Source organism: Pleurodeles waltl, chromosome 1_1 (assembly GCF_031143425.1).
Source record: "Pleurodeles waltl isolate 20211129_DDA chromosome 1_1, aPleWal1.hap1.20221129, whole genome shotgun sequence".
In the NCBI taxonomy this organism is placed as follows: Eukaryota; Metazoa; Chordata; class Amphibia; order Caudata; family Salamandridae; genus Pleurodeles; species Pleurodeles waltl.
Genome location: NC_090436.1, coordinates 384,351,245 through 384,375,158, shown reverse-complemented (window position 1 = coordinate 384,375,158; position 23,914 = coordinate 384,351,245). Strand labels below are relative to the sequence as shown.

Genomic DNA, 23,914 nt, shown 5'->3' with positions numbered 1-23,914 from the left:
AACTCAGCCTGTCCTTCCCAGACCTCATTCTCCTTGTAAGGAAGGGGCTTCTATGGCTTTCTTAGGTAATATACCATTAGCTGATCTATATAAAGCAGATACTTGGCCTACCCCTCCTACATTTACCAAACTGTATTCTGTAGATTTTGACTAGACAGCAAGCTAGAGCTGGCCAGGCTGTTTTATGCACACTCTTTCAATCTTCTGCAACATCCGTGGGGTAAGCCTCTACTTTTGGGAGGCATGCTTTACAGTTTATGCAGAACATGTGTATCTACTGCTACACATGCCATAAACAGAAAATGTTACTTACCTTGTAAGCATTTGTTTGTGTCATGTAGTGCTGTAGATTCATATGTGCCCACCCTCCTCCCCAGTTGCCGGAGGCTTTTGCAAAAATGTTCCTTTTTGGTTCCTTTTATTTTCTAATTTGCATGTTCATGTGTTCTTTTTATTCTCAATGCTTCATTCCTGATTGTGCCCTGTGTGCAGGAGAAAAAACAGTGTAACAATGGAGCTGATGTGCATGCACAGTACCACTAATAAGAGTAGTCATTAAATCCTGTGACTCAGAGTTAATTTGAAGCAGAGCAAGTTGTAAATGTCTAAGCCCAACACTAGATGGCGGAAGAATTCACAGCATGTGAATTGTAGGATAGCACCCTTTTTGACATGGTTACCCACACTTTTTGTCTGGTTTCTGATGTGGCTTTGACTGTTAGTGCACAGGACCCCTTTCTAACCAGGTCCCCTGTGCCAGATCTCTTCCCCGAAAAATGCACCGTTTTTTTGCACAGTTGTCAAACTCTTCAGCCACAACTGTAAGTCCCTAGTAAATGGTACCCCTGGTACCTAGGGCATTGGGTACTAAGGAAGGTCTCTGAGGGCTGCAGCACCAATTGTGCCACCTTCAGGGACCCCTCAGCAAACCCACACAGTGCTGCCATTGCAGACTGCGTGTGTTGGTGCTGGATAAATTGGAAGCACGACCTGTCACACACCTCTGTGTGCAGGTCCCCTATCACTGCATGTGTCAGGTGTAAGTCACCCCTAAGGCAGGGTGTATCTAGGCACATGTGAGGGCATATATGCATGAGCAGATATGCCCCTGCATATGCCTCTGTCGATTCTGAGACCTAATGCACAGGAAAGCCATTTTAGATGTATGTGCTGGACACTGGCCATTACGAGTTCCCCAGCTACATGATGGCTTCCCTGAATCCTGGGATGTTTGTTATTAAACATCTCAGAATAATAAACCATCACTGACCCCAGTGATGGATTTATAAATAAACGCACACAGAAGGCACCTTAGAGGTGCCCCCTGAAAACCTACTAGTGTGTTCACTGACTGATCCTGACTAGTTCAGCCACCACAGACACATTTCTGACTCCCCAAAGTGAGAGCCAGAGCACTAGAGGGTCTGAGACAAAAGCCTGCACTAGGTGGTGTGACCTCCTGTCACAGGCATGGACAACTGGAAAGAGCAGCCTCCTGACTGCCCACTGGGGCAGGGACTATCCCCTTGAATGACTTTAGACCCAGTGAGGTGCATGCCAGGCCCAGGCAAGCAGTTTCATCCCCAAATCTAGGGCTGGAGCGCTGGAGCAGCTGCGTGTTCCTTGAATTTGTTTTAATACTTCCGGCAAGTTAGCAAGCGTCTGGGTACCATGCTTCATTGTGTAAATTGAAGCGAAGACTGTACCCCATGTGGCACAGTCGTCCACTAAGGGAACCATTCCGAATGGCAAGCACATTGTTAGAATTCTGTGTTCATCTTTGGGTCCCGTATGGGGGAACACTGCTTCTATCTGGTTAGTTTTTTGTGCTATCCAGAACAGAATCTTCTCTAGGTCAGACTCCATGAAGAGACAAAGGCTGAGTTCTGCAGCAAGAAGACTTTGAGCATAGATGGCATCTGGAAGGAATCACTATAAAGACCTTGTCTGTGTGAGGTGTATTTATACAGATCGGGTAGGATTCCTGATGTAGGTATGTTCCTAAAAAACTGATAATGTGGCAGACTTGTGTCGGCAATTGCATAAACAATCCCTAACAAGTGCACTTGATGGGACATGATGACAATACCTACGTGTATCACTGATAGTGACGCTGATAATGACGCCTTCTCAGAAAAGCGCTGATAATGAAAATAAAAATATTTCCTATAAAACCTAAACAATGAAAAAGCTATTGGGAATAATAAAAGTAATGGAATAAAACTGCATGCTAAATGGGTAAAATGTCACTAGGTGGTGGGGGCTCATGCTTGCAAGCCAAAGGCTAAGCTGACTCCTATGACCCGGGGGAAACTAAAATGTATTCACCACAGCAGGGTGCACTATACCACAGGTGAGGACATAGCTGCATGAGCAATATGCCCCAAAACTGTCTTAAGTCCATTCTTAGACCCTGTAAGTGTAGTGTAGCCATATTGAGTACATGGGCTGGGAGTTTGTCATTACGAACTCCACAGCTCCATGATGACTTTACTGAATGCTGGGAAGTTTTGTATCAAGCTTCCCAGCTCAATAAACCCACACTGAGGCCAGTGTTGGATTTATTGTAAAATGAACACAGAGGGAATCTTAGAGATGCCCCCTGAAATTCTTCCAACTCGCTGATGAGTGGCTGACCAGTCTCTGCCAACCTGCCACTACCAGATGAGTTTCTGACCCTATGGGGTGAGAGCCTTTGTGCTGTCAGGAGTCTGGGACAAAGCCTTCTCTGTGTGGAGGTGCTTCACACCTAGCCTCTGCAGGAACACCGACACTTGGTGGTGAGCCTCAAAGGCTCGTGCCTTTTGTTTTGCTGCCTCAGGGCACTCCAGCTATTGGAGATGCCCCTACAGGACCAGGACCCACTTTTGGCGGCAGGTCCAGCAGGAAAATTAGTTAACACCAGGAGGAATATCCACCCCAGCTGGGACCACCCCTAGGGTGCCCGGAGCTGACATAACGCCTCTTGGCAGAATCCTCCATCTTGTTATGGGTGGTGTTAGCCAATAGGGTTAGGATTGTACCCCCCTCTCCAAAGGGAGTGGACACAGAAAGGGTGTAGCCACCCTCAGGGTCCGTAGCCATTTGCTACTATCCTATGACCCCTGTAATGCCCCTAAATCTAGTATTTAGAGGCGCCCCAGAACCCTGCTTTTCAGATTCCAGGCTCCTCACACTCACTGAAGTAGATTCCGAGTCCCATGACCTCATGAAGGCTACTCTAATTGAGGGCTTTGGACTCACCGCTGAGGAGTTTAGAATTTGGTTCGGGGAGCTCAGAAAACCCTAAGCCAGTCCTGGGTTGACATCATAGACCAGTAGGTGAAAACACTAAGATGGTGGTTTAACTGGAAGCGAAGTGCTTGACTATGAAGAGCTCTATAATTTGATTATGAAAGAAAACATCTTAAGTAACTGCTTTAATGAGAAGTTGCATCAAGATTTGGTAGACCTAGGTCCAATTTCTCCTCAAGAATTGGGAAAGAAAGCAATCCACTGGCTCAAGACTAGGGTGACCAAGTCTTCCACTGGGGGTGCCCAGATGAACGTGGTTACTAAGCTTCCCCATGGGAAGGGTGGTGAGACACCTATAGATAAAAGTAAAGGATCTTCTAACGGTCCCTAAAAACCTGCCCAGGAGGGTAAACCCTGAACCTCTTCACCATCCACCGTGGGTGTTGAATTTAACAAAATATCTACTTGTCCATGGGACTGGCTGCGTTATAAATCTAGTTGTCCTGTAAAATAAATCCACTAGTCTCTTTGGTGACAGTGTGGAAAACAATTATGGCAGCAACTTCATTATATAAGAGCTCTGATAATATCCTCTCTGATTATGCCAGGGCTCATACTGTAGTACGGATTGAATACTAGCAGTTTCCTTCTTTTGCCACCTTTTCACAGATCACATACTGTGTATGGAAGTAGCGGTGAGCAATAATTCCAAGGATGAAATGCACTTTTTAGTCTGTGCAAACCTACATATACCATGGGTACACTTTTGCGACTTTTTTATAAGAATTGGGCCCTTAATAGGCCTGACGTTAACCAACACCTTTTGCTTTTAAAACAATTCTATTTCTTATCTAGCCATCGGTCAGCTGGCTTCACTGTGGATGACAACATTCTGCTCTTTTACAACCAGCATATCTGCACACAAAGTAGCTTTGTTTAGTGCCAGGGACTACCTAGCAAGTGTGTGCTTTTTGAGATCAAATATTTTTTCATTTTGCCAATGTTTATTGTAATGGTGCGGGCCAGGCAGCTACCTCAACAATGTTTTACAAAGGCCATTCCATAACAAGACGGCATTGACAAGCCAAAAGGCTGACCACCAATGTAAGACTTGTGTGCTTTCCCAGTGCTCGTTTGTTTTCATGTTTCCCATAATCATGTTAAAAAATGATTACACAGATTTTCAATTATGAATATTTTAGCTTGCATGAGCACATTTTGCTAAATGATGTTTCAGAGAAATGGTACCTAGAATTTAACAGTAGTTCTGCAAAACATTTTTTCCTAGTTGCATTTTTGTGAACCTTTACTTTGAAAGCAAAGAATCAAACTTACTTTCAAGTTTCGTCAAATTTGTACATCTCATCAGAGAGCATTCTTGGAGTATTATATGTAGCTTCATATTGTTAAAGTTTGCAAACATCTGTACACATTTTTATAATGGAACCACTCTCAGAAGTGCAGTCCGAGCTTACAGTTCCGTATAGCACTCACCCTAATAATATAGGCTTTGAATTAATGAACCATAAATAGAAGCTTGAACAGCATTAACATATAGACACAAATATTACTTTAACTGCAGACAATGCCCTTCCCTGATCCATTATGTGGGACTGTAAACTGGTAGCCCAAGGGTTTGTGCTGCAGGGAGTTGGGCCTACTTGTCCCTAAGAACAAAATAAACATGAAACCATGTTGTCCTTGACCCTAAACAATATGTCTGGAGTGTCTGGCTATAGGAATTCCAAACCCCTGACCCATTCATAGGTACAAGGGTAAAAACTTTGATCCCAAAAAGGCCTGGTGTTTCAACTGTAGACAGAATGGGCACTAAACTGGAGACTTGGCCTATCCCCCCAATAGTGCACCAGCTAGTAGTGGTGTAGCTAGACTCCAGTTGGATCTACAGTATGCCCAGAGCAAATCAGGGTTCACACTGAAGCTATTTTAGTCTCTGACAGTGGGGTAGATGTTGCAGTTCTTGCTGTTTGCCCCCTAACATAAAAAATACAGACCGCATTGCTTGATATAATGGGATTAAAGTAGAAGCCCCGAAGAATACAGGTGCCAGTGTCACCATGGAGACTGAAAAACTGGTTTCCCCAGGGAAATACTTGGCTGGACAAACATATCCAGTTACCAATGCTGACAGTATAGCTATGGTCCATCCCATGGTTATGGTGACCTTAGAATTGGGAGGGGTTACTGGCCTGAAACAGGTAGTGTCTCTTCTGCAATCCCAGTTGAATGGCTGCTAGGGAATGGCCTGCAGTCCTTAGCATGTGCTGAGGTGAAACTCAAAAGCAATGCTGGGAATCCCTGAGATGTTGAGTGTGTGAAACCCTGAGCACAGAGCTGAGCACAGGGTGTAAAAGAAGTGTTGGAGCTTGAAATAATGGCCCAACCTTCCATGAGAAAGGGCAATAAGACTGGGAGAGCAGCTTCTAAACAGCAAAAACCTCAGGACCCCTCTTCCCAGGAAGAAGTCTTAACCACCCCCAGAGGGAACTTGCCCATGGAACTTGAACCTTACCAGGTTGAGCTCTTGGGCCTGGGGTACCCTCTAGGGAACAGCTGTGCCAAGAACGGAGAACCTGTCCTACTCTTGAAGACCTGCGACAGCAAGCTGCTGCATAGGAAAAGGGAGATGTCAGTGGCTCCCACAGGGTCTATTGGGAGGGATGGACTCTTGTACACTGAGGTCAGAGACCCCAAACCTGGTGCCACCAGGCGAATGGTAGTGGCGCAGCAGTTCAGGTAGGTCATCCTCACACTAGCCCGTGACATCCCCTTAGCTGGGCATCTGGGTAAAACCAAAACATAGGATAGGCTAGTCAGCCATTTCTATTGGTCCAACATGTCTCAAAAGATGAGAGTTCTGCAGGTCCTGTGTCACCTGCCAAGCCAGTGGTAAGGCAGGTGGCCACCCAAATGCCCCCAATTCTACTACCAGTGGTTGGGGTTCCCTTTGAAAGGTTTGATGTGGACATAGTGGGTCCACTTGTACCACCCACAGCCTCGGCAAACCAATATAAACTTGTAGTAATGGGTCATGCTACCAGGTATCATGAAGCAATTCCCCTAGGGCTGGTACAGCCCCGGCAGTAGCCAAAGCCCTCACTGGTATCTTTTCCAGAGTAGGGTTTCCTAAGGAGGTGGTTTCTGACAGAGGGTGCCACCTTCATGTCAGCTTACCTGAAACATGTGGAATGAGTGTGGGGTGACCTACAAGTTCACCACACCCTACCATCCACAAACCAGTGGACTTGTTGAAAGGTTCAACAAGACTTTGAAGGGCATGATCATGGGTCTCCCTTAAAAGCTGAAAAGTAGATGGACTGTCCTTTTGCCATGCCTGCTTTTCGTCTACAGGGAGGTGCCTCAGAAAGGAGTAGGGTTGTTCCCCTTTGAACATCTGTTTGGCCATCCTATTAGGGGATGACCTGCTCTTGTGAAAGAGTTGTGAGAGACCTCTCCACGAATCTAAGCAAGAAGTGTTGGACTATGTACTAGGCCTACATTCCAGGATGGCAGAGTACATGGAGAAAACATCCAAAAACCTTGAGACCTGCCAGCAGCTCCAGAAGCAGTGGTATGACCTAAAGGCTGCACTGGTGAAGTTTAAACCAGGGCAGAAGGTGGGGGTTCTGAAACCTGTGGCACTAAGGACACTTGAGGACAGTAGTGGCGGCCCTTACCATATGTTTGAGAAGAAAAGTGAGGTCACCTGCTTGGTAGACCTGGGCCCTAGCAGGGACCCAAAAGGGTGATCTATGTAAACCGCCTTCAACTTTTCTGTGACAGGGCTGATGAAACCATACTGATGAGGATCAGGAGGCAGAGAGTGAACTGCTCCCTGACCCCCTCTCTTACAGTCCAAAAGATGGGTCAGTTGACTAAGATGGGTGCTTTGGATTTGATTTCTTTACTCTGACACCCTCACTGCCCAGCAGCAGGCGGACTGCAAGCAAGTTCTGCAGCAGTAGGCAGAGCTCTTCTCCTTAACCCCTGTGCTGACATACTTGTGTACCCGTGATGTGGATACTGGAGACAGCTTGCCTGTCAAGTCCAAGATCTATCAGCAGTCTGACCAAGTTAAGGAGAGCACCAAAGTTGAAATCAAAAAGATGCTGGATTTAGGAGTTTTTGAACCCTCTGACAGCATCTGGGCTAGCCCAGTGGTCTTAGTCCCCAAGTCTCATCCCCAGGATGAAAAGAAATGATGTTTTGTGTAGACTACAGAGGTCTCAACTCAAGACAGATACTCACCCAGTACCGAGGGCTGAAAGACAAATTAGATGTAGCAAAGTTTCTCGGTACCTTTGACTTAACAAGGTATGGGCAAATTGGTATTGCACCAGGAGCAAAAGAAAAGACAGCATTCTCCACACCTGTTGGGCATTATCAGTTCACTGTTAAGCCCTTTCATTTAAAGAATGCCCCTGACACCTTCCAAAGGTTGGTGAATCAAGAGTTTGCCGGATTGGAGTTCTTTATTACAGCATATCTAGGTGATATTCCTGTTTTAGCTCCACCTGGCAGGACCATCTGGTCCACCTTGGGAAGGTTTTTCAGGCCCTGCAATCTTCAGGCCCCACTATTAGGGCATCCCAATGCCAGCTAAGGCAGAGACTGTGGTATACTTGGGCCACCTTGTAGGTGGAGGCCAAGTGCAACCCTTACAGCCAAAGATCGAGAAAATTCAGGATTGAGAAGCTCCTACCACCGATACTCAAGTCAGGGCATTTCCTGGCTTGACTGGTTATTACAGGAGGTTTGTGAAGGGGTATGGGTTCATTGTGACCCACACAAATCCTACCTTTAAAAAAAAGAAGCCCTAGAAAGTTAACTAGACAGTTAGTTGTCAAAAGCCCTTTGACACCTTGAAGGAGGGAATGTGCTTAGTACCAGTTCTCAAAGCTCCAGATTACTCTTAGCAGTTCCTTGTGCAGACTGATGGCTCTGAACATGGGATAGGAGCAGTCCTCCCAAACCAACGATGATGGCCATGACCAGCCTGTTAATTTTATTAGCAGGAGGTTACTCCCCAGGGAACAGCATTGGAGTGTCATGAGAAGGAGGCCTTTGCTGTGGTTTCGTGTCTGAAGAGGTATTCACTTCATTGTTAAACTGACCACAGAACTCTCATATCTTATGCAGATGAAAGGTAAGAACCCTAAACGTTTGAGGTGGTCCATCTCCCTACAGGGAAGGGACTTTACAGTGGAACACAGACCTGGGACTGTCCATGCCAATGCAGATGGTCTTTTCCGGGTTCTTCCCCTTAAACAATGAAGACTGTCTTGGGCAAGGTTAGTGTCGTCCTCTTCTGTTTGGGAGGGGGTTTGTGTAGGAAAGTGCCCCTTTTGGTATGGTTCACGCCGACATCTCTCCGTCCCCACCCCCCCCCCAAACACACACACACACACATTTTCTTTCTTTTGTTCTTTGGTTCGTCTTTCGTTCTTTGGTTCTTTCTTTGGTTCTCTTTCTTTCTTTCTTTCTCTTTCTTTCTTTCTTTCTTTCTCTCTTTCTTTCTTCTGATGCTATATTCAGTGATTGTGTGCTAGGATCCTGCTAACCAGGCCCCAAGCACCTGTGTTCTTTCTCAAAACTGTACCATTACTTCCACAATTGGCACACCTATGGCACACAGCTAAGTCTCTTGTAAAAGGTACCAAGGTTCCTGTGGTCAGGGAGGGTCCCCAAGGGTGCAGCATGTATTATGTCACCCTAGGTGACCGTTTACCAAACACTTTTGGCAGCCTTGCCGCTCGGGTGGATAGGTGGCAACGTCTGACTGCCGGTAATTTTTAACTTTGGCTGTAGTTTGGTTCTTATTGTTCATAATTGTGCTAATCCTGACATTTTTGTATCTTTCATATTTTTCCTTCCCTATTTTACCTCTGATGCTCGTGTTCATTGTTATCAGTTGGTTTTAGCTGCTTGTTCAGCTGTGATTTCCTCCAATTTTACTTTTTTCTTCACTATTCGTCTCTCGCTAAGTATCGATTTGTTTCTATTTTCTGGGGACAGGGAACCTTTCTGCATGAGCACCTTACTTTGCCCATAATGGGTGCCATTTTTCTTCTTGGGTTTGGTGCCCTTTTTGAGCCACCATTTTGTGCTCCGGTCTAGCTGCTCTGTCTGCGGCCTCCCTGACCCCCTATAAGGGTCACGATGCAGCTGGCGCACCTAAGGCAAGCCAGCCTTCGCCGGGACCAGGGGCTAGGGATGCTGCCGCTCAATATCTAGAAAAGGTAACATATACTTCTACCCAACTGAATGCCATTAGAAATACCACTCCTGAAGTTTGTCGCCCCTCCTTTGACCCTATTCCCTGCTATGGTCCTGCAACAGATGTCTCCCTGGCTTGAAGCTAGTTTGGCTGAAGGGAATCACAAGCTGCTTCTAGCTAATAGCCGGTCCCTTCCTGCACATACACTCGATATTCAGTGTCTTTGGAGCAACTTAGCTCAAGAGTCTTTATTTTTAACAGAAGCTTGGCTTCATGAGGAGTCTTCCCCGGACATTGTTTTGGCACTTCCTCATGGCTACCTGATAAACAGGTTAGATAGGGCACACGCCAGGGGTGGTGGGAGTCGCCATTATTTATAAGGACACTGTTAAATGTTCTTTCCGGCCCCTGTCTATACTTGGTTGTGAAAGTATGTTTTTTTTCTTTAGTGTTGAGCCCTACTTTCACGCTTTCTGGAATTTTAATCTCCCGACCCCCTGGTCTCTATGACCATTTCATCCAAGCCCTCCCCAATCTGGTCTCTGATCTAGCTTGTAGCAAACCTAATTTTTTTCTCCTTGGGGATTTCAGTGGCTGATGTGAGCAATGCAGCCGCCAAAAGCCTTTTCTTGGATCTTGCGGAATTGGGCCTTATACAGCTGGTCAGCAGCCTTAAGCATATCCAGGAGCATACTATTGATCTTGTATTTAGCAATGTCACAGACTTATCAGTTCAGACTCTGCTCCCGCTTTTATGCTCTGACCATTTTCTAATTACTCTGAAGCTTCTCATTCCTTCTGCTCCTATCCTTCCGTCTCTGAACAGGCGAGCAGGCCGCTGCTGGCCCAAGCCAATTTTCATAGAATGGACTACCACACAGGAAAATTCCAAACCTGCCCCCTCGGATCAAACTATCTTATTATCAGACAGATTCAATGAGTGGATCTCTAACTCACTTGATACTGTACTACCGGTATAGACCACTACTAGAGGATTACGTAATACAAAAAATCACCTTGGTTCACCCTTTATCTGCAGCAGTTAAAAAAGGAGTGCAAACGCTTGGAAAGAAGGAGGAGAAAAACGTAGACTATTATCTTAAAATCCGATTACAGGAAAGTGATCAGAAATTTCCATGCAGAGATAGGATCCACTCCGGCTACTTATTCGCATCAAAAATAGAACAGTCCTCTAATTCTCCTAAAGAAATCTTTCAAATTTTTAAAGAGATTGTTCCGCCAGCCTCTCATATTCACCTCATGGAGGCCTGTATGGAACATAGTAACAATCTTGCTCTTTTCTTTCAAAAGAAAATATTTAGATATTTATTTGGTCTTCCCTGACAAGCCTGCTCAAGAAATTGATCATGCCTGTCAGGTTATGGCTCAACATTCTACGGTTTCTCTGTCTGCCTTCCCTCTAATCACAGTAGATTTGGTAATCATTGTTCTTCATTTCATAACATCTGGGTCCCCTTAGGACCCAGCACCTCCTTATATTCTGGCCCTGGGATCCGCTATTATCGTCCCCGTCCTGACCAACCTACTTAATTTATCTCTCATAACAGGTCAGATCCCGACTCATTGGAAGCATGCTATAGTCAAGCCGCTGCTAAAAAACCTAATCTTAAGCTGCTCTCTTCAACAACTGAAGGCCGATCTCTTTGCTTCTTGCTGCGTCCAAATTGATTGAAAAACATGTCAATAGACATCTTTCAGGCTTTGTTGAGGATCATGAGATCCTACATCCCATTCAAATGGACTTTAGGCCCCAACATTGTACCGACTCTGCCCTACATACAGTTGTAGAAGACTTAAGATGACGTCTTGACCAAGGGAGGTTCTGCTGCCGTCATTCTGTTGGATCTTAGGACGGCATTTGATACCGTAGACCATGTCATTTTGATACAAATAATTTTTATGGCAGTGCTTTGAAATGGCTATCTTCTTCCGTGGAGGAACGGACCTTCCAAGTTCGCAATCAAACTTTTCCTATCTATCCAATATATCCTTTGGCTGAGATGTAGAACCTTACGGTCTGTCACTGGTTTCCGACGCCAACGACGTTCAGCTGGTATTCTCATTCTCCACAAACACGAACGATTAATCTCTACTAACCCCCTGTCTTCAAGCAGTAGCCAGATGGAGGGCTGGCTTTAAACTTAAAATAAATGTAGACAAAATTGAGATGATGTTATGAGGGAACTTTCTCCTTCATAGGACCCCGTCTCCAGTCCTTGAAGGGCTGGAACGCTTACCTTCTCAGAAAGAAACTAGAAAGTCTAGGAGTCTGGTTGGACTCCCGCCTTACCATGAATTACCGATCGAAAAAGCTGGCTGCTACCTGTTTCAGACTACTAAGGCTTTAAAAAAAAAAAATCAATGTTCTTCCATTTTTTGCCAAAAAGCTCATTGTGCATGCTCTCATAATTTCACACTTGGACTGTGGTAATGCTCTTTACTTCAGTTCAGTTGTGGTAAAGAGACTTCAGGTTGTACAGAATGCTGCTGCATGCCTCCTCCTGAATCTTCCTAGACATCAATCGGCCAAACCTTCTATAGCTTCCCTCAATTGGCTTCCAGTTGAACAACGTATACACTTTAAAACCCTTTGCATTATGCACAGAGGTCTGCATAACAGGGGCCCTACTCTTTTGAGGCCTTTCGCTTCTTACTATACCCCTCATAGGCCCCTCAGACCCTCAACGGCCTCTCTGATGAAGATCTCTCTGGTTGAGAGCACGCTGTGTGGTAGATCCATGGCTTATAAAGCAGCCAAACTTTGGAACTTCCTCCCTTCCTCTTGGGCTTCATGAAACCATTCATGAACTCTCCTTTCATAGAAACTTGAAAACCTTGTTGTTCAGAGCTTAATTCTATATCCTCGCAGTCTGTTTTGTTTCCGCTTTAGTGCTGGGAGGCCTTCAGGTAGCCATGCTCTCTATAAATCCACTAAACTAGGCTGGAGACTGCATTTTGTACAGAACAGGATATTCAGGCTATGATACTGATGTTTCAGCCTCTGCCCTGGATTTCATTGAGAATGACTGAGGCAGCTGGGCCTCATGGCCTCCTGCATCCTGCTGGTGACACATGCCAAACGACAAATGCAGACTCTGCAGTGGGACCTGAAGTTCCAGTAGGAGCAGGAATCTCTCTGACATGGTTGATTTTGGGAGAAACTTTGAAAGATCTGCAGTGGTGACTCTTGAACTGCAGTTTGGTCACAGACAGATCCCTCTCCCGTCTCCAGCCAGATCTGACAGTAGTGACAGATCCGTTACTCCTGGAATGGGGCGGCCATCTGGTAGAGGTGGAAGTTAGAAATGTCTGGGCTCCACATCAATCGTTTGGAGTTCAGGGTGATCAGGCTATGCTAGAGTTGACCTTGAAAGCATTCATTCCATCTTTCAAAGGGAAAGTAGTGCATATTTTCACAGATAACACCACCATCATGTGGTACTGCAACAAGCAGGGCAGGGCAGGGTGGGGTCGTGGGCCCTTTATCAGAAGTCTCTGCGCCTCTGGACATGGCAGGAACATCAGTGCATTTCCCTGGTGGTTCAACACCTGGTGGGCTCTCTGAATGGCAGATCTGACTAATTCAGCTGACAATGCCCAGTTGATCACGAATGACATCTCTATCCAGAGGTGACAGAAGGTCTCTTTCAACAGTGGGGAGAGCCTTAGTTAGATCTGTTTGCCTCCACAGAGAACTCGCAGGGCCAGCTGTTTAGCGTGTTGGAGTTTCCAAGGCGGCACTTGCTTGGAGATGCTTTTCATGATGATTGGAACTCAGGCCTCCTGTATGCCTTTCTGCCCAAACAACTAAGCCCAGAGTTCTCAAAAAGATCCAGAACGACCGGGCCCAAGTGATCTTCGTAGCTCCGGACTGAGCATGAAAAGTCTGGTATCCCGAGCTGTTGAGCATTGCCATCGATCCTCCGTTCAGATCGCCCCTTCGGGAGGATCTTCTGTCGCAGCAGCAGGGGAGGGATCTGCACCCAAACCGGTCCAGTCTCTGCCTTTTTGCGTGCAGTTGACAGCTTTTGATCTTCCGCCCAAGTCTGTAACATTATCTTGGCAGCCAGGCGTCCCTCAACCAAAACGGTATACGCCTTTCTATGAGCAAATTTGTGGTATGGTGCACAGATAAGTCTGTTGACCCCCTTTCTGCCCCTCTATCTGAGGTCCTCTTGTTAATAGTTTTATTGGCCCAACAGGGCTCTGCTTTGGACACCCTAAAGATTGTGTATGCTGTCTGTGCTTTTCTGTGATTATCCAACCAACCCTCCTTGTTTAAATCTCCTATTGTTATTAGATTCTTGAAGGGTCTTACCCATATGTTTCCTCCTTCACCATTAATAATGCCCCAGTGGGATTTGAATCTGGTTCGTTCTTTTCTAAAATGTGCTGCTTTTGAGCTACTTCATAACTGTCCAATCCAGCTTCTGAATTTTAAAACAGCCTTCCTTGTGGCTATCACTTCTGCCTGCAGTGTAAGTGAGCTACAGGCCCCATCATTAAAGCCCCCATATCTTTCCATCTATCCTGACAAGGTGGGGTATCGCACTAGAGCTTCCTTTTTTACCAAAAGTGGTCACGCCCTTTTATGTAGGCCAATCCATTGCCTTGCCTACATTCTACGCACCCATACATCCTTCTAAGGAAGAGGAGATAGTCCACCGCTGGGACCTAAGAAGAGCATTGGACCCAAGAAGATCATTGGCATTCTGCCTTGATCGTACCAAAGAGTTCTGGGTGGATGATCATCTCTTTGTTATGTGGGTGAGAAGAAAGGTCGGGCAGTGCAGAAGAGAACCATCTCCAGGTGGATTGTTCTCTGCATTAAAATGTGCTGTGCATTGGCTAAGAACCAACCCCCGGAGGGTTTGCGTGCTCATTCTACCAGACAAACCACTGTTATCCACGTAGAGTTCCAGTATTGGACGTGTGAGGTAGCAACGTGGACATCACTGCACACATTCACCAATCATGTCCGCAGGTATGGGATATTTTGCCAGTTCAGTCCTGAAGGACATCCTTGTATGACGTTGGTTCGCAGACCCACCTCTGGAGATGGTACTGCTTGGGTATCTATTCTAAGGTAAGTAATCTGCAACTAGAAATCTCCATCAGATGAACAAGTTACTTACCTTCGGTAATGCCTTATCTGGTGGTGACATATTCTAGTTGCAGATTCCTTACCAACCCACCCATCCTCCTGCTCTGCGAGGTTATTTCTAGCAACATTGACTTCCCTTTCAGAGCCCTAATTCTGACGCACCAATGGTCAGAATTCTTCATGAGTCCGTGCTTCTTTCTTGGAAAGACATGAAAAGAAACTGACGTCAGCACACCAGGGTAGCAACTGTATAGGTCCTGCAATGTGATATTCATCACACATGATGACGACGATGGACACAGCAGACGGTCACTGCCTAACGGTGGCTAGGGGTACTGCTCAAGAAAAACCTCTAGATCCACATTGATGCCTGGAGGAAATTCTAAGGTATGGAATCTGCTACTAGAATATGTTTCTGCCATATAAGGCGTTACCGAAGGTAAGTAACTTGTTCATTATGACCCACACATAGCACTGATACAACTACTCAGGGTACTTCCTGGGAAGCTGCTCTCTAACCCAGTACCTTGAGAACAGGCCATATAATTATTTATCTTTCTCTCTATGTGTTGTACATTATTCTCAAAAGAAAATAGATGACCTGTAAGAAAGCTAGAGCCTGGTGAGTTTGTGTGTATCCAAGGACATACAGCAATTTCATTTGTACTGGATAAAATTGCTCCTTTGCTTTGATGAGGCAGTGATGTTAGGTGAAGAACAATTTGAAGGGCAAAACTGAGTCTAGGAACAGAGGAGTTGCAATACTAACTTGTACTTTGTAGCACATAGGCGTATTTATCTTCTACTTTTCAGAAAAAGAGTGAATGTAAGAGTTCAATCGATTTGAATGTAAAAGCATTATGTAACAAATGCTGCAGAGACATGTGAACATAGTTATTTTACTAAATATAAGCTTATTTGGTTCCATTTAAAAAATAGAAATTAATGTTTGCCAGTTGACATCATATTTCTTTTAACATTTTTGCTTTAACAGCTTACATCGAGAAACCTCAGCTGATTAGAGCCAAAGTGCCAATAGTGAAGTTCAGGGATAAGGTCAGGTCAGTATTTTCACGTGTTCTTCATGTGTTTTACACAACACTTAATTTTTTGAAACTTTTGTGTATGTTTAAGTTTCTTAATGGCTGGTAGGCTCATATAAGAACGTAAAAGCCCCTCTTGGCATCACATTGTCATCTCAGATGTCTGTCATAATAATATAGTCCATGATGCCACACTGACTTTGTAGGCAAACTAACCTCTCTTGTGTGTTTTTTTTTTTTTTCACATTTTAGCTTTTGAAGCAAGTAACATAATTAGTAATTCAAAAGTGTATCAAACAAATGCACTTATGGTCAAGTAATCTTAAAGATTGTTTAAGCTTATATAATAGCAACGTGTTGAAAAAAGTTGTCCTATTGATGGGTGGAGAGGGGTAATGTTGATGAGTCTGATGTTCCGTTCTAATGAAACTGTTTTACTACTTATGCTAGAAAAGAAAATCTTCTGGATTTTTCAGCATTGTTTATTCACCCTTAAATTTCCACATATTGTGAAGCTACAGTAAAAGGTCATATGTTTTATTGTTCTAAAGAATTCTCTCATAAGCAGCTAAGAAGGGTTCCCTTCTTGGTACCGCTTAAGCACTAGTTTCACCTTTTAGAGGTTTATTTTTTTGTTTGTGGTATGTCAACAATTTATTTTTGGTGGATAGTTATGAAGTCATTCATGAGATAAACTGAAGTTTGCCTCTTTCTTGAAAAGATTGAATTGTGTGTTACGGGGATGCTTGATGAATATATTATACTATATATGAAACTCGAGAGTCACATCAGATTAAAACACCAGGAGACACATACTTCACGTGCAGATACCATAAAATGCAGGACAGAACTATATCCTTAAACACTTACAGTAGTCATGCAACCAGTTCACTAAACTGCCCGACATGGAATGTCTGAGGCCTCAACAGTCTTCAGAAAATATTGCAGGTACTAGGCTACCTGGGTTGGCACTGAATAAATATATGCCTTATTGCAGTGGTTCCTAACCTTTTGACTTGTGTGGACCCCCATTTTATCAGTACTGGCGCTCAGCCCCCCCCACCCCCCCCCCCTCATAATGAGTCATTACAGAAAGCTGGGGACCTAATCTGTTAATATTATTACATTTTCTAAGCAATCACGGACCCCCTGAGGAAGCTTCGCAGACCCCCAGGCGTCCCCGGACCACAGGTTGGGAACCACTGCTCTATTGCAAGAGACACATATTCCCCCCCCCCCCCCCCCAGATCAGAAGCTAACTTTGCAGTGGGTTCCGCACAGATTTGCTGCTTCTTACTCATCCTATGGTACGGGAGTTGCAACCACTATAGGTACTAGGCACAAAGACTGACCCACATGACAGGTACACACACATATTTGGCAGATAAAATAGCACACATCACTATAGCAAATTGCTATAGTCCGAACATTGATGACCTGACATTCTTTACAATGCTGTGGGGACTGTACTCGTGACTGATATGGAAGGGAGATTTTAACTGCACACTGTCTAAACAGATCTTGGACCATGTCAGGAGGTAGAACAGAGCCTGCGTCCCATATTTGTGACATCATGATTGAGCATAGGCTGCTTGATCCCTAGAGACATAAATACCTGATGACCAAGGACAGAACTTTCTACTGAGCAGTAGACAACATGTGGTTATGTCCGGATCACTGGTTGACTACCCTAGACATGAAACCATGGGTGCAGGATGTTGAGCACTTTATTGTCGCACGCACTGATCATTCTCCTGTGCTGCTGAGACTTGTGTTGCTTGCATTCACCCCCTCAATACGCAATGGCGACTGCATGTAGAAAGCTTGACAGGGTATTCATCAAAGAGCTGAGAAAGAAATCAGAGTATTTTGAATGCAACCTGGACTCAGTGGAGAGGTTTGGGATGCTGTGGGAAGCTTTTAAAGCAATGATCTGAGGGACTGAGGGTATCTAAAACAGTTTGCATGCACCTAAAAAAACATAGAACATTAGCAGCTTGGAAAATACATTACTTTAAACAGCTAGTGCCCCAGCTTGAAATGTAATTAGAGAGAAAATCTTGCATTACTTCCTTCCAAGTAATAGAGAAAGACTGCTCAGAGACAAAATATGCCCAAATCCAGGCTTACGGGGAGGGAGAGAGGACAGACAGGTCTCTGAACATGTTAATTTAGCAGCATTGGACAGTGAGTGAGACACTGGGTACCATAGAAAACCACCATCAAGAAAATTTGCAAATACTAAAAGCCTTCTGAGTTTACTTCACAGAATAGCACTCCACTAAAAATGCCTACCCGCCAGCTGGATCCCTTGAACAAAGGACTAATGTGGCTAACTGATGAAAAGCAGCTGTTTGTAAATAACACTTTATTTGTTTTATAATGCACTGAGCAATATCAAATAATGTCGCCCAACGGAGGGGACCTCAGAATTTGCAGCTGTACTTCCCTGTCCCAATCCATCCCAACCCCTTAGATGTGTATAGTTGAAGTACACAGTCCGTAGTATGCCTGCGTTTCCCTCATATCTTCTAATGCTTCATTTGGCATCCACAGGCAATATAAATGTTACTCCAATTTTGTAGAATGATTGTGTCTAACCTTCATTTCCTCAGTGGTGGAGCCTCTTCTGACTTCCAGTATTTAGCTATGTCTCTCTTAGCTAATAACGTGCCCAAGCCCACCAGAGTCCAGTCTCTTCTTGGCTCACCCAGCTCATCCACGAGGCCAAGCAGTGCAAATTTGGGGGAGGCTTCCTGAGTCATACCCACGACTTCTGACAGGGTCGTAAATTTGTACTGTCAGGATTGCTGAATGATGGGACACATCCAGACCATTTGGTAAAAATTCCAAACCTTCCTTAGGCATTTCATGCATACGGGGTCTGATATTCTGTGAATTTTCCGCAGGCTCTGGGGGGTGAACTAAGTACAATATAGACAATTCAGTTAGACCGTGGGTAATTGGGCTGAGATGGCCAGGGTAAGCAGTGGCAAGCACACCTCCCACCACTCCACCTTTTTCTAACTGGCCCACTCACCCCACCATCTCTTCCTTGCCAGTGTGCATGGTGAGTGGCCAAAGCTTTATAAGCTTAAGAGATACCACCCCTGGTCATTGGGCCCGTAAATGTCCAAGCTTCCAAAGGATTGAAGTCTGAGGTTCTCTAGCACTCCCGGGGGCCAGAAAATGCATGCTGTAGCTGTGGAGGGAAAATTCGGTATGGAGGGTCTGGAAAATTTTCATGTAGTCCCCCTCCAAACGTCATCCAGCCAGGAGATGCCAATCCCATCTTTGGAAGCCCTTGAGATCCACCACTCAGCCCAGCCAGTTACCGGCTCATATGGGAGTCTCCTGCATCACCTGTTGGTCTGACCCAGTCCAGTGCTGCTCTGCCTTCCTGGCCTGGCAATGGTGACGGATTTGGTAATCTCTTTGATACCTCCATTCTGAATGAGGAGCCCTCCGTTAAGTCAGTCCTGGCGCCAGCAGCAGAAGGCTGTAGCATATAAGAAATTATAGGGCACAGTTAAAAATAAATGTTTTCAACTTTTTCATAAGACTGGATTCTGAAAAGCTATCAAAGGAAAAACAGAAAGGCATTCCAGAGCCTGGCTGAAAGATACCCAAAGGATCTTTTAACCCTTCTTGCTTTACACACTGGGGGAGAATGTGAAGAAGTTTTTGACTTTTAGATCTCAGAGCGCTATAGTGACAGTAGGCCTTGATTCTTTTGCTTAAATATAATGGGCCCTTATGATTGAGAGCTTTGAAGGCCCCAGTAGGTGCCTTGAATTGGACCCACTTTGTGACAGGCCACCAGTGAGAAGACCTGGTTAAAACCCTCAAAGCATGCAAGTTAGTAGGTTTGCACAGACTCAAAAGCACATTCCAACCCTAGAACTATTGCTCAGTGCTACCTCCACCCCCAGTATATAGATCAGTGTAAAAGTAAAGGTGGCTAACTAAGGAAATTGCTAGAATACAAACATTTCTATAGTATGAATTCTGCCATAATTGGAGAGACTTATCAGAGCTCCTATATCATGAGATTGCTGCCATAATTTGTCGCCATGCTACGTGGCACCAAAAGGCACATAACTCAGGCAGTGAAGGCAGGACAAAGGATTTCCTGTAGTATAGAGGTGTGACCATCTTTAGCTTTGGAAATAGTTGTTTCTGGGCAGGATAGGAGGTACCTCTGCGTGCCACCAGACTGCTTTGAAGGCAGCATTCTGTGCCCTCCTTGCATAAACCAGTTTGCACCAGTGCAGGAACCCCTGGGTTCCCGCTCTGGCGCTAAACCACACAAAGGACAGGTTAGTGACCACCCCCCGTCCCCTAGGGAAGTGCACAGAGCCACTTGATTCTGCCATTTTTGAAATAAGATGAGCAGAGACCTTCTGGGAGGCCCTGGCTGGTCAGTCCAACTAGGTGGCATCCCTAACCCCCCGATAGGTGGCTCAGTCCAACCCCTTCTCTAGGTTACTTAAGGGCTCCCCTGAGGGTGGGGCACACTTTGTGTGTAGATTTGTCTGAAGCACTCCTGAAGATGTCTGAAAGACTCTTCTGCAACCTGAACACTAGAACCGCTGCTGGTCTTCACCGGGACCCAAGGCAAAGCTCCACTTAGTAGTAGGGCTCCTACTGCGACTTCATCTCAGTGCATTGCAAGGACTCTGCAACCCCTGTGGCCATGCATCCTCCAAAGTCACAAGGGCTCTGTTAGCACAAAGGAAGCAAGAAGAATCTCTGTTGGAGTGAAGGAGTCACTCCCATGCATCCTCAGGCACCTCAACGACGACGACCAGTTGGTAATTCTGGTGGTCCCTGGATTCTTCAAGGATCTCCAACACAGGTAGTGGTTCTGTGGCCCTCCAGAGGTCTGACCAGTCTTCTCTGCAGCTTGGAAGCCTGTGATACCTCGCTGGAGCTGCCTGGCTTTTTCCCCCAAAATCTTGCAATCTTGCTGCTTGGCTGCAAAGGTTGGGTCACCTGGACCTTGCTGGTCCCCAAAAATCTCCTGCAATGCTTCCCTGCATTTACCAAGGCTTGTTGGTGGTCCTGCTGACCACTGACCCCTCTGCAATTTGATGACTAACGTGGGACAGCTCATAGACGTCTCTAAGGGTCCTTCTGCATCCACAGCTGCATTTCTTCACCCTCTGTCAAACAGGAAAGTATCTTCAGAAGTGTGGGCATTGCTAACCTGCATCGCCTGGGCACCTTCGGGTGTCCCCTCTCTCCTTAGGTCCTCTTTGTCCGGAATCCACTCCTGGGTTCCACCGACCTGATCCATGGGTTACGACAGCAGCTGGACAACCGAGGTCCCCATTGACTTCAACTGGAGGTTCCGACACAACTTCACCCCTATGCACGTGGGCTCCCTGGTGTAGGTATTCAACTGTTCTGGGTATCCAAAGGTGAAGGCAATACCGAACCGCCCTTGTCCCAACGGGCATCCTCAGGGTCCTCTGAGAAGGGTCCTAAAAGCACCAACTTCCCCACGTTATCTTATGGACACCTAACCCAGGGTTTCACCTCTGCACACGGCGCCTGGGGAATCCTACTTACTTACCTTGGGTGTTCCCGTGCTTTCCCAGTCCTAAAGGTCCTTGTGTGGTAGTTTGGGTTAAGAGTGATTTCTACATTCAATTTTTTTAGTATATGGTTTGGCCACCCAAAAGCGCATTTGTCCAACACTGGTGTGGTTTGTTCTAGTGTGAAGATCACTGACTGACCTATGTGGTATTTTTATCCTCATTACACCCTCCCGGATAAGCCCTTGCTGCTCCCCATACCCACTGAGAGCTCTGGTCATCTAGAACCTCGAACATTATCACTAAGGGTTGCCTGGACTCAGTAGATGGTGCCTTATCTATAGGTGTACACCATGTACTGAGCCAGCCTCCTACACATGGGAACACCACCCTAGACATTTGTCCCCATTATAGAATCACGGGGGTGGGTTGGGGGTAAGGGGATTGGTGGTATTGGGTGTTGGGGGAATTCCCGTAGATATTTTGATATTTTGCTGCATCCAAACTGGCCTTATATCCTCCAGCGGATGACTAAGAATTATGCCTTAGAAGTATCTGCAGGGAAAATACAGAACACCCCCTAGCTTTATGGTGATGAGACCTTCGGGAGGACTCCAATTGCTTCCTGCCCCTGACATTTTTTGTGTGGCGTTCCTCTTGTACTGGCTTCGCTGGCCCAGACTGCAAAATACGAACTGACCCGAAATGGACCCTAAAGTCTGGCTGTTGGGCAGGGTGCGGGGGTATCAGCACTGCACTTAATAGCTGTCCCACTTGACACTACTCCTAGCCAAAAGAGAAGTAGCCTTCTGTTGGGGCAGAAGGAGAACCCCGAGACTCACAGTGGTTAGATTCTCTTATAATGAACAATTGGAATTGCTTGCAGGGCTAATGCTATTGGGTTCTAGTCCAAGAGAAAATTTGGGGTCCTTTGAGGCAGTACTTGGTAGTAGCCATGGACCTACCTGACCCATCATATGTACTAGAATATTGTTGCCTGGTCAGTTGGCTCCACTACAAATGGAAACACAGGAAAATGTGTGAAGCAAATCCTACCATTCTCTGAAACACTTCTGTGGGCTCTGAGGAGCAGTTGCTCATACTTTGTAAAATACTATGTTCTAGACCTAGTGTTACTTGAACTTAAAAACTAGGTAGTTGGAGTTACAACCATGAGGTGAACTGAAGCAACATAAAGCAGCAGCATACCAATTTAAAACTGTTAAATAATCTGACATATTTATATAAAGGGTCTTTATGGCTCACTTTCCAAATGCATACATAATGTTACAGGGAGCGTATGGACATATTGTTGTGCACATATTGCAGTACAACTTGGTTAGTTTTGAAAATGATAAATATATTTTTGTTAAAAACTGGCCTAATGATGCACAGTGTAAAATAAAGTTTGCGAGGTGTAGCTGTATATGCATGTGCTGTGCATTCTTCTGCCATCTAGTGTTGGGCTGGGATGTTTGCAACTTGTTTTTCTTTGAAGAAGTCTTTTGAGTTACTAGATATAGTGACTTCTCCTATTAGTGGTAATGGTCATCAGCACCATTGATAGATAGTTTTTTCTCTGCTGTCAGGTTCTCCTGTATCTACACTGAGCTCCTGGTCGATGTCCTGCAGTGATCATTTTCAGGCCTCTTTGAATTCTCCAGACCCGTAGTTAAACAATCAACGAATCCAGTACTCTTTTGGTATGGTTACAACCCTCATCGAGCTCGGCAACTTGGATCTACTCGAAACCCCCTACTCCACCATCTTCTTCTTCAAAAATGTTCAGTCTGTGATGGGAAGGACTCCATTCCACAACTGTCCACAGTGTTCAGTGAAGTATCCCTGGAAAGACCTGCACCAGGTTTGCAACCTCTTTTTGTCCCTGCAGCTCAATAAGGCTTCCTACTCTGCCTGCCTCGCCTTCTGCTCCAAAAATACACTGTTTTCAACGCAGTTGCCACCTCACTTGAAGACCCATGGCACAACGGCAGGGAGATGACACCCCTGACTTCTTTGGGGATCGAAACGTAGAGGAGGAACCACAGCTGGTGCCCTCAACCGAGCAGCCTCTGCTTTTCAGCCCTGAGCCCAGCTCCCACTTAGATTACGACTCTCAAGCTCTATCCACGGAAGACATCAGCCACAAGTACGCCATGAGTGCGCCATCCCTCCATCCTCCACCTGCCCATCACCGAACTGATGCCAAGCACAAACCCTCAAGTACTTTGTGCATCAAGCCCTGAAGCCCGTCAGGCTTCCAGTGCGCTACTGCCTGGCGGCCATGTTTAGCACCGAAAGCATGCCTCCGATCTGATGCAAGCCAGCCTCTGGTGCCAAAACATCCACAGAGGGCCCAGCTCCATGCACCCCTAACATCTTTAACACGTCAATTGCTTTGGCACCAGCATCCAAGACACCCTCCAAGATGCCTCCTAAGCCTACCTTGATAAGTCAGAAATCAGCTTCAGCACCTGATGCCTAAAGCCTTCACCTCCACTACATCTGAGGACCAGGAGCTGCCCATTCTGCAGCATCTTCAAGATGAGATTGATGCTAGGCAAAAGCGGATCCACATCCATCCACAAACAGGCAGGATCCTCACCTAGCTTCCACCAAATGCTCAAGCCCCTATACCTTTCAAGAGGAAACCAGCTTCTGAAGAGACTCTTGGCCTGGAGCCTGACTCACCAACTGAGACTAAGGGGTATCAGGATTATTGACATTAGCTCTG

At 45.7% G+C, this 23,914-nt stretch overlaps 1 protein-coding gene across 1 annotated transcript in view; it reads left to right on the top strand.

Moving 5' to 3' along the window:
• TENT2 (terminal nucleotidyltransferase 2) overlaps positions 1–23,914 on the top strand; it is a 568,493-nt gene that overhangs the window by 216,306 nt on the left and 328,273 nt on the right. The window contains exon 7 of the mRNA XM_069223224.1: positions 15,592–15,658. Coding sequence (XP_069079325.1) covers positions 15,592–15,658 — 67 coding nt within the window. The remainder of the gene's footprint in view (positions 1–15,591; positions 15,659–23,914) is intronic.